The sequence below is a fragment of the Cyprinodon variegatus genome, unplaced genomic scaffold (assembly GCF_000732505.1).
Source record: "Cyprinodon variegatus isolate N-32 unplaced genomic scaffold, C_variegatus-1.0 Scaffold9, whole genome shotgun sequence".
Classification (NCBI taxonomy): Eukaryota; Metazoa; Chordata; class Actinopteri; order Cyprinodontiformes; family Cyprinodontidae; genus Cyprinodon; species Cyprinodon variegatus.
Window position 1 is genome coordinate 1,376,469 of NW_015150462.1, and position 11,337 is coordinate 1,387,805.

The following is an 11,337-nucleotide window of genomic DNA, read 5'->3' on the forward strand; positions in this document are numbered from 1 at the left end:
TCTGTTAAAATGTGACAGAGAGGAAGATCTAGATAAGACAGTCGCTCTATTCTTATCTGTATCTTCTTCTATTGCTGCTGCAATAAGCCAATTTTCCCCCCACGGGGATCATTAAATTTTCATCTAATCCACTTTTCTTGGATGGGTGGCGTTCACTGCATTGCTATAATTAACATGGCACAAAGAAAGTTCACAGTAAATTGACTTTTGAACACTTTTCATTTTGAACTTGCTTTTGTTGTGTTGTCCCTTTCCTCTGTTTTTCTTCTCTGCTCTGCCCTTTAGGTACATTATGCTTTAAGCTTCAGAAGCCTAAGTGTTTTACCCAAATCACAGAAGCGACCGAGAAAAGGCTTTCCTGCCCAAAACTGAGAGAAATCTATTTATTTTTATGAAGAGGCTCAAACTTTGAGCTTAAAATAGACACTGCTGTCAGGTCTTCTCTTGTCAGCTGTCGAAAGGTAAGACAGCAGATATCACCCAACACCTTTATGGGTACCAAGATTACTGTGATGTGACTTCCTGACTTGTCATTCGATATCTGTATGAATCCATTTTCAGACTATTCTGTCCACTGAGTTCTAGTTACATGTAGACATATGTTCTGTATGTTTTTTCTGACCTGCCCAGCAGATTCCATGGCCTGCTTGTCCTGCTTGGCGAAACCTGTCAGCATCTTGGCCTGAAAGCCACCTGAGAGAGCGATGAACGGCAGGAAGCAGAGGATGAGGAGTGTGAGCTTCCAGCTGAAGTAGAAGGACATGATGAGGGCCACGCCGATGTTGGTCAGAGAGTTGACGATCATACCAATCTGGGAGCCTGTAGCCTGCAGAGGAAAGTAAAATGAGGTCGCTAAACGTATCCCCTAAGCATGATCCTTCCACCACCATGTTTAACCATCAGGATGCTTTGTTCTTCTGGTTTTGGTCTCTATAGCTCTGTTTGTATTAAGCAAACATTAGTATTAGTATTTAATTAATACCAATGTCATGTTTCATGGTGGGATAGGTTTTTATATTTTTTGTTATTTTCTTAGGATCTAATCAGTATCTCTTCTAGGATTTCCCACTTCCTTCTTCCCACCAACTCTGACCAACCTCCCTCATCACAATGCTGCCACCACCATGTTTCACAATGATTAGTTTTTCTTCTTTCATATTGGTTAAAATTTAAAAGATCAACGGGAAAAGGACCTGGAGTCACAAATTACATTTAATCTCTCTTAGAGCAAAATATTGTCACTGGTTAGCCTGCTAGAAAACCCCACAGGTTTAATAATGCAGCTTTACAAAGTAAGACAGATGTGATATTTGTTTTATCAGTTACACAACCAAAAGCTGAACGAGTCCCTGACATTCTTTATTACTATTGAGGCTTTAACTCTCACCCCTTGCACTTGCGAAGCATCAGTTGCCAGACGAGTGGTGAGCGCCCCAGGGCTGTTCCTGTGATCATCAAACCAACCAATTTCTTGCCCAAGCATGGCTTTGAAACCGATTCGCCTTAACCTGCGGGTCAGCAGCTCTCCAGACTTGGCAAAGGCATAACCCTGCAGACACATGGAGAAAGGAACCTTTTATTAAATCTAAAACACCCTCACATCATCAGACGGTTATACGCCTAATCTGATTCATAAATTCCCGAGACTCAATACCCGATCTGAAGGAGAAAAGATAAAAAATTTCTTTATTTGATAAAGGTATTCATTTCTCAACCTGGAAGGTTCCCCTGTGACTTTCTTTGCTACTTTGATGAAAGGAGAGAATGAAAGCAGTAGAAAGCGTTACAGCAATCAGTCATGTCAAAGCTAACTGCTGTGCTACCTGCAGCATCTGGGTGAAGAAAGAGACGACTCCAACAATAACAAAGAACACACAGATTCCATCAATCTCTTTCCTTTGAGCTTCAGGGTCTGTCACAGCAAACGTCTGCAACACACAGAGTAAACATGCAGAAAAAACAGTATTAATTTGAACCATCACGCATGGATATGTGATTTTTCACATTGCAATCTCGTTTTCCTTTTTTTTTTTAGGCCAATAATGTAGAGCTTAATAGTGAAGTAGATGAAAAATGATTCATTTTTATTTGGCTCACTGAATACTTTATAGATCTACTTAACATTTAATGTATTGCTCATCTTGAGAATGAAACTTTTTCCCACAATTCTTAGCAAAGGAGCTCAAGCTCTGTGACTTTGACATGAATAATATTTAGCTGTGTTCCCGCATCTTTTGCAACCTCTATCAGGTTTCCTTAAAGCTCTACAAGTAGCTCCATCCATCTTTCTGCCAAATCTAATATTTTCCTCGAACCTCTGCCAAAATAAAGCACCCCCATAGCATGATGCTAACACCACCATGTTTCCCTGAGGAGCTTGCCTATGATGATGTCATTTGCTGCAATGTACTATAAATATTTTTAACGTAAGTCGAAGTATCAAAACAACAAATATGAACTTCATTTACGAACATCAGAAGACAATTGTTGAACCCCATTTTAGGCAAGAGTAACAGAGTAACATCTACGTTCTGTCTGTAACATAAAATTCCCTCCAAAACACTCTAAAATCCAGGTTTTTTATAAATATGTGATTACAGTGTTACTTAGGAAATTGTCCAGAGATTAGTTGGGAATCCCTCAGATCATACCGCCAAGATTTGACTGAACAGCAGTGCATAAACTGGGTTAACTCCTCCATTAACAGCAGCCCCAAGAGATCCAAAAAGCATGTAAGGCCACTCAGGCGCGTTGTACTTCAGAATCCTGGCAACTGGAGCAGGTTCTACAAGTTCATCGTCATCCTCTTCTGGTATGGCTTTCTGTGGATATGCATTAAAAGGGTTATTAAAACAACTGCGCTTTCTCTCTATGGATGGATGAAAAATGATAAAAAGATTTAAAAAATGGTGCAAACAGATTGCAACATACCTTAACTTGATCTTCTTGGGGCATTGCGAAGGCTCTGGGTGCGAGATCTCCAGCAATAGGTACTGAGGATTCTGGGACCAGGTTGGAAAGCTGGGATCGAGATCTCTGGCGGATTGAGGCTCTGTTCAAAGGAAAAATAGTTTCTGACATCCTCTGCTTATTGTTTATATAACTATTCAGGTCTAATGTAAATAATCCACATTGTTTATGTAATTTAACTTATTCACAGGAGCCTTTAAGCCTCTCTCCTCTCACCACATTACATTAGCAGCTCTAGATACAGAATCTAAATGTCGAAGAAAATGTAAAAGGTAATTAAATAAATTACAGTGCAGGTGACTCCTGTATTACAGACAATTTTAGCTATAAAAAGACAGCAGGAGTAATCCGTGTTAGATGCACATTCAGAGCTGAGTAAATTAAGGTGTAGACAAAGTGGTTGAAAAGGCAATTAATAAAGATATGGGTTCCGAAAATACCTTAAACTGGCACGATAGCTGCCCGCTCTGGCGAGATTTAACCGTTCTGGCTCCTGTTCTTCTTCATCAGCCACTGATGCATGACAGATAAAAGGAAAATGGTGGACATATTTAATACATTAATAGCAATAAGAACTCAGTTTGTGTGCTACGTGTAAATTTCCTTGGTTTTACTGCATGTAATTTGAGACCAATTTAATATTTTCTCTACTGATTATCTTGTGATGAAGAGCAGCGACCATCAGGGGTGAGAACTGGTTGTGAGAAGAGGCAGAACCAGCACTATAATGGGAGCGGCCACAGACCTTTACTGTCATTATGAAACCATTATGAAGGTGTTTGAATAATGTAGGATTGACACAGAGTCCGACCAAGAAGACCCTCAACCATCAAGGTTTATTTTGCCCTTCCAACTTTCCATACAAGAAACCCATCAGCAGGTCTACATATGAAAACAAATTTTGACATTTCTGTCTCGGTTTAAGTTTTCTTTTGAGTATTTAGTTCCACTTTTATCAATGTTTTTCTTTGTTTTATTGGTTTAATTCCTTTTTTGTGGTTTCTTGATATATTTGGGTTCTTATGTTTTTCTTGGTTGCCCTCTTGTGTTGGTGTCCTTTTCCCTAGCTCCCTTCTAGAAGCCTCTGTTCACACCTGCTCCCAATCACCTCATTAGTCCTGTCTTTGTTCAGTCTCCCATATAGACTCCCCCTGTGCAGTTCCTCAGTACTGGTTCCTCGTCTTTTCCTGGCTCCCCAAGTGAGTTTTCCCATGAAGTTGTGTTTTTTGGTTATTTTTTACTTTGGTTTTTTGATTTTTGCCTCAGTTATTTTATTAAATCTTCAAGAACACACCTCTGCGTCCTCACCTCTGCATTTGGGTCCTCAAAACCTCAAAACCAAAACCCAACCCAGAACAAACAAGACTTCAATCAAAGACCTGGTCTTCTAGAGTGATACAACTCCAAATGGAATAAAGACGTCCACAGATATGTTGCCATGCTTGTCGGTCAAGTGCCAACAGATTAGCTGTGTTTTATAATTTACACTACCGGCCAAGTGAAAGAGAAAGTTTCATGAGCAAATCTTCTTTCTAAGAATGGATACCTAAAAAAATTAGACAAAAAACAAAAACAAAAAAGAAGGCCTTCAAACACAAAGCCTGCAGCTGATGAAAGAATGGCTGTGGTCAGGGAAAGGGCTCTATTTTAGTGTTTTTATTTTAGGGTATATTTTTACTGCAGATAAAAACCTGAGTCAGCTGTAATTATGATCTGGTGGAGATTTACAGTTAAAGAACATTTCTTTTCTCCACCACTCAGGAAAATGCTCTCACCAAACGTAGCCTAGGTGGAAGTTCAACTGAAGAAACTGATTGCTCGCCTTCATCTGCCTACGACACAGCCAATCAGCTTTGAACCACACCACCACGAAAGCTATTCAACATCCAAAGTTCATCTTAAAAGGCCTCCGATCAGCAACTCGTCTGCTACCTAATCCACAGGTGGTGGTTGCACTGTGTGACTTCATTCAGATGACCCTGCTTCAACCCACCTCCAGCCCCTCCTCCGCCTTTCATAGCTAAAGCTTCATCAGAGAGTCATTCCTCCCGGATTCTTACTGCATTCCGCGTCTCATTTCAACTGGTCCGGCAGAAGACCGCCATGTTAAGTCTGGTTCTGCCAGAGGTTTCTTCCCAACGGGGAGTTTTTCCTCTCCACTGTCGCTTCATGCTTGCTCATCATGGACAGGTTCTCTCAACCTGTGTTATCCAAGCTGGACTTCCATCTTCCAGGTCCCTGAGTGAAGCTCTAGTATCAGCTCACGCAGTCCACTGGGTCTACCCATAAAGCTCAGCAGACCGTCTCGCTAACCAGCAGTCTACAGACTGACCAACTTCATCTATCTCCACTCCACCACCAGTTTCAGGCCTGGGGGGGAAACAGCCTTGTTCTTTACCCCTGTTCATGCATATCTATCAAAATTCAGCGCTATGTTTCCTGCCGAGGTTTGAGCGCCAAGGACAAAGTAATTGTATCAATACATTTCTTCTAATTGTCTTTTCTCTTTGTGTGAGTTTTTCAGATTGAAATGGTTGCTATAGGGAAGTATTCAGTGGATCAGACACTTGGATCTTGTATTTTTTTTAAATGTATTGACACCATAGTGGAGAATTAATTGACAAAGGACTGGACACTTCAGAACAAATAATCAAAGTAAATATAGCTGAAATCAGCTTTCTCCATTGGGTAGATGGATTTACCACTACTTCAAGAGAGTTAGGAGTAGAGCGGCTGCTCGTCAGGAACAAGAGGGGTCAATTAACCTGGGTCAGCCATGCAATCAGGACTCCTCTATGTAATATCGAATAGCGTGGAGACCCTATGGCAGACTAAGATTAAGCTAATTGAATAATTTCTCTTCTGCCCAGAATGAGCAAAAGAGTGTGGCTGAGGAGAATGATGTCTGGGTATTTAGTCTGGATATGACTCCGTCTTAGATAAATAGAAGATGATGAATCAATGAATGAGTCAGGATCCCTGCTTTCAGTGTTTTCTTTACAGTTTGAAACCAAGATGCACTTTAGGGAAAAAATTAAGCCAACTACTGAGGTGTTGTGCTTTGGGCAAAGTTTTGCTTGAAACTCCTTGGTCTTGAATTTAATGTGGATTACTGTGACACCTGTGATGTAAGTTACTAATCGAGCTATTGTCTACATGCAAAAAGATGTTTTCTGATGGCATCAGCATCAAATTAAATGAAAATGAATCTGTGCATTCAGAAAAAGACAATAATGTGAAGAGGAATGCTGCAGATTTAAATACTAATCTGTAAACTCTACCTCACAATTAGAGACTTTAAGAATCCTAACCCTTATTCAGGCACTTTGGTGCCAAATAGTTTCTGATTCCCATGACTCAGTTGGTCTGGAAGGGTTTGGTCTCATAAGGGAAACTCTATGTCTGATACTCCACTAATATGGGAGGGAATGACGTTAAATGCTATACTTACTTTGCCTGGCTTTCTCATTCAAAGCCTTGTCTCCTTGGCTCTGCAGGGTTACCAGAGTGAAGTATACCCCCTTCCTCTCCAACAGTTCGTTGTGTTTGCCCCTCTCCACTGCCCGGCCATGCTCGAAACCAACTATCACGTCTGCGTTCTTAATGGTGGACAGTCGGTGAGCAATTGAGATGGTGGTGCGTCCCATGCGTACCTGTGAGGAAGATCAAAACATCACCTAACCTGGCCACCTGACACAGAACTTATTGCATTATGACACAATTTAGCAAATATCTCACACACTTTATCCAAAGCTTCCTGGACAATAGCTTCACTTTCATTGTCCAGAGCAGAGGTCGCCATGTCCAGCAGTAAGATGCGTGGGTTCCTGACCAACGCACGAGCAATGGCTATCCTCTGTTTCTGCCCACCGCTCATCTGGCCCCCACCTTCCCCTACCAAAGTGTCAAATTTCTGCAGGATTTTAAAACAGAAAATAAAATTATACCTTTTAGATTTGAAGTTAAACCACATTTCCCTCTTTTTTCTGTGCCTCCTTCACCTGTGGAAGGTCCATAATGAAGTTGTATGCGTTGGCCTCCTTCGCAGCAGTGATGATGTCCTCCATAGAGACCCCAGGTCGACCATAGCGTATGTTCTCTGCAATGGTGGTGGCAAACAGTACAGGTTCCTGCTCCACGATGCCAATCAGAGAGCGCAGCCATTGGATGTTCAGGCCTCTGATGTCATGACCATCCAGTGTCACCTGAGATGGAGGCCACAGTGAACTGGAGCTGACGCTAAACTTGATTGATGATGCTTTTAAAGCACTGTACCACATAGATGTTCGCTTTTTTTCTAGCAACAAGTAGTTTGGAATGAAAAAAAGGTTGTCTGTCTTTTTGGACAACCTTCAGAAAGCAATATGTCTTTCCTGAAAGGCTAAAAAAGGGACTGGAAATTGTGTGAGGATCTGTAATTCCGGTAAAAATGAAAAATGAGGCTTTTAGGAACCATTAACTGAATAATGAAACAGATTATCATGTACCTCTCTCGCCCACGGGGGACGGTTATTTTTGAGAGCTGAAAGGGAGAGAGGAGTGTGTGGAGGGAAACTTCAATCTCAGGAGAAACGATAGTAGCAGTGACAGAGAAACCAGCTCAATGTGGCGTTCTGAGCGTAGCGCTTACCATCCCTACTTTAGGGTCGTAGAAACGCTGAATGAGTTGAATGGCAGTGCTTTTCCCTGCTCCGCTTGGCCCCACAAAGGCGGTGGTCTCACCCGACTTGACAGCGACGTTGAGCTGGTCCAGGATCTGATTACACACAGGTCATTGCTCCACATGAGAGATATAATTATACCTAATTCCCCTTATATATATATATATTGTGCAAATTTTTTAAATTTACAGAATAGATGTTAAGAGAGCAGTGAGGGTTGTTGGCCCATATGGGCAGTAGCACAGGGTGGCATTATTAGGGAGCAGAGCATGGGTGGGATTATGCATGGTGCAGATATGTTGGTTTGGGGAGCCATTAAATTTAACTTGATCTTTTTTAAGTGGCTGATAATCTGAATGATGCAACATTTGAAAATTTCAAATGGAAAGAAAATTAATCCAGGCCAGTAAAAATGTTTAGAAAAAATTGGCTTTTTTTTCCTCCAATTAGCTTTTTTCTTTAACTTTTGTTGAGTTGGAGTTGGCTTGTGTGCTCCTCTGAAAATTATAGAAAAGAAGCAGTACTTCACCTTAACTTCAGGCCTGGATGGATAGTGGAAGGTCACGTTGTGAAATTCAATATCTCCTTTCACCCTGTCCAGCTTATATCCAGCCTCTGATAAACAGTCAATCTCTGGCTCCTTGGGTAACAAATCGCAGAAACATAACGTTTATGATAAGGTCACTAATTAAAAACATGAAGTTTCAATAGGAAAGTATAAAGCGTGACACATTCCTACCCTGTCAATAGTCTCAAATATTATGGTTGCGGCTCCACGGCCGGATGCAAATGACTCCAAACACGGGGAGGCTTGTCCCAAATTCATGGCTGCAATCAGCACCCCGAAAAACACCTGAAATATAACAGTAAGTTTTTGTAGGATAATTAAATCACAGGGCTGCATTCCATCAATCCCAATTGAATACCTGCAGTAGTGTTCCCGGAGTGTACTCCCCTGTGTCTATGACAAGAGTAGAGCCGTACCAGAAGGCCAGTGCATAGCACAGGAAGATGATCAGCCACATGTATCCGGTGAAAAAACCCATGATCATACCCTTCCTGATCCCCCATCGCTGAGCCGAGATCAAGTTCTTGTCATACCTTGAAATAATTGTATATAAGTCCAAATGTAATCATGTGGAAAATAATCAACACACTGGAAAAAAACGAAATCTAGATTAGTAATTTTTTTCTTAAAATAAGTGGATTTGTCCTTGAATTGAGGAGGTAGAAGAGGCATTTTGCCAATGGAACAAAACATTTTACACTTAAAATAAGAAAACACAATTCCATTGTCTTATTTCAAGTATATATTATCTAATTATCTTATTTTAAGAGTAAAAATCCTCATTCCTTTGGAAAACTATCTGAATTACCTACACTGCAAAAACCATCTAGAAACAAGTACAAAATTTCTTAAAATAAGTGTATTTACCCTTAATTTTAGTAGGTAAATAAGACGATTTGCCAATGGAATCAGTATTTCTACTCCTAAAATAAGACAATTAGATAATATTCACTTGAAATAAGACAAAGCAATTTTTTTTCTTATTTTAAANTTTTTTTTCTTATTTTAAATGTAAATTGTCTTGTTCCATTGGCAAAGTGTCTCACTTATCACCTCAATTCAAGAAAAAATTCACTCAATTTAAGCAAAAATAACTCATACAGATTTCCATTTTTTGCAGTGTACTCAAATTTAATTTAAGAAAGTTGTACTTATTTCTAGATTGTTTTTCCAGTGCACTCTTTGGTCAAATATACAGCCTTGCATAATCAATACCTTTCTACTTCCTTGTTCTCTCCTCCAAAAGCGGCTACAGTTCTGATGGCGGAGAGGACCTCGTCAGCCACAGCTCCAGCTGTCGCGTAGGCCTGCAGCTCCATTCCTGTCAGTTTAGCCACGAACTGCACATCAGAGAAACATGAAAGGATGACTGAGATGGGCTGAAGCTTGTGTCAAATATTTGACATTAGATAAATATTCTCAGCTTTATTCTCTTGATTCTAAATTTCTTTTTTACCAAAGCCATGAGACCTGCTCCAATCCCAATCAGTGGACTGACAGCGATGATGACGAGCGTCAGCTTCCACCCTTTGACAAACCCGACGCAGAAACCACATACAAACGTGGTGAAGCGCTGGATAAATATGGCCACCTGGTCCGCAATGGCGTCATTGATCTTGTTTATGTCACTGTAACACATATATGAGCGCTGTAAGTCCAACTCTCAGTCTAAGGCACAGTCTGTAAGTCTGAAGTAACGCCATCCCTTCTTAACTCACTCTGACATGCGAGTGTTGAGCTCCCCCACAGAGGTGCAGTCAAACCAGCCGATCTCCATCCTCATCACTTTGCTGAAGTACATTTTTCTGATGAGCTGAATCTGCCTGGCAGCGGCTGTCACCCACAGAGAGATCTGACAAAGGGAAGAGGAAGGTTACACTTCAGTCATCTTTAGATATAAAGCGAGCGGTGAAAGGGTAGTATCAGATGACATTTCACATTATGGAAGGATTACACACATTTTATAATAATATATCTAAAAGACGCCTTCTTCAGGATTCTATATTGAGGATCAGCAGCATTTGTGCATAAAAGAAAGCTGCTACCAAGTAACATATGGTTTCCATGATTTAAAAAAACTGCTTTACATGCTTGGAATTTTGCCATTTTCACTCCGACACCCTCAAATAAAATGTAGTCCAATCAAATACATTCAGAGGTCTGATACTAAGTCTACCAGAGAATCAGAAAAGAACATGATGACTCTGAATTTTTCAAGAGACCAAATCCACAGATGTTGACTTAATGGCTTTCTGCACGGTGGTGAAGTTTGTAGCATTGTTGCCTTTCAGCAAGATGGGTTTGAAACCCATACTAGGACCTTTCTGTATGTAGTTTACATGTTCTCCTCATGCATGTTTGGATTCTTACAGGGTACTGCAGTATGATAAGCTGATCAGGAAGGCCAGCTCTGTGATTGGATACCCTCTGGACTCAGTGCAGGAGGTGGGAAACAAAAGGATCTGTTAAATGTGGAAGTTATGTGGAAGGAGGTTGCGTCTCAGGACTTCCCTTCCGGTTCTTTTCCTGGGAGCAAGTTATTTACTACTCTTAACTCAAACTGGGTAAAACCATATAAAAAAAGGACTATAAAAAACAGGAGTAAAAAAGTAACAGAGTTTATTCCAGATCAGGTCATTGCAGGACAGAGAAAATGCTTGGAGCTTGCACAGCTGTGGGCTCAAACAATGTCAGCAAAGATTGAGCCCCGAACAAGGTCATCTCCTGCTTCTTATACCTCATCGGTCTATGTGTTGCATCAAGTGGATGTTTAGCTGCCCGTATCAGAAACTGACATGCCATCCATGCCCTGACCTGTATGCAAATTGCCTCTATGCCCAAGAATTACAGATAGCTTCCCTTTATCAGTCCGGCTCCAAGATGTGCCCATATCCTGTGTATCTTTAAAAGACAAAAAGGCTGTCCTATTTAGATGACCTCCGTACACACAGTGACATCCACAATGTGAAGGAAGGCCTTCTACTCTCTCTAATTTGGCTGAAATAGTAACAATACACATGATGTATAAAGAAGACCTAACAGATCCTGAATAGATAAACATTTCTGATGGATAATGTTTCCCATTCCATGCATGAAACTGTTTCAGAACTGGAGAGCTGAACAGTGACAGCCTGCTGC

General features: G+C 40.8%; 1 protein-coding gene across 1 annotated transcript in view; it reads right to left on the reverse strand.

The window, feature by feature from the left end:
• The window catches only part of LOC107087054 (bile salt export pump-like), a 20,796-nt gene that overhangs the window by 4,961 nt on the left and 4,498 nt on the right, over positions 1-11,337 (reverse strand). Inside the window, exons 7-22 of the mRNA XM_015378402.1 lie at positions 9,918-10,051; positions 9,656-9,827; positions 9,415-9,539; positions 8,558-8,732; positions 8,371-8,484; positions 8,161-8,271; positions 7,601-7,726; positions 6,972-7,175; positions 6,713-6,883; positions 6,422-6,623; positions 3,411-3,483; positions 2,932-3,052; positions 2,652-2,822; positions 1,824-1,928; positions 1,388-1,549; positions 576-826 (exon numbers count right to left, since the gene is read on the reverse strand). Of these exons, the coding sequence (XP_015233888.1) occupies positions 576-826; positions 1,388-1,549; positions 1,824-1,928; positions 2,652-2,822; positions 2,932-3,052; positions 3,411-3,483; positions 6,422-6,623; positions 6,713-6,883; positions 6,972-7,175; positions 7,601-7,726; positions 8,161-8,271; positions 8,371-8,484; positions 8,558-8,732; positions 9,415-9,539; positions 9,656-9,827; positions 9,918-10,051 (2,417 nt within the window). The remainder of the gene's footprint in view (positions 1-575; positions 827-1,387; positions 1,550-1,823; positions 1,929-2,651; positions 2,823-2,931; positions 3,053-3,410; positions 3,484-6,421; positions 6,624-6,712; positions 6,884-6,971; positions 7,176-7,600; positions 7,727-8,160; positions 8,272-8,370; positions 8,485-8,557; positions 8,733-9,414; positions 9,540-9,655; positions 9,828-9,917; positions 10,052-11,337) is intronic.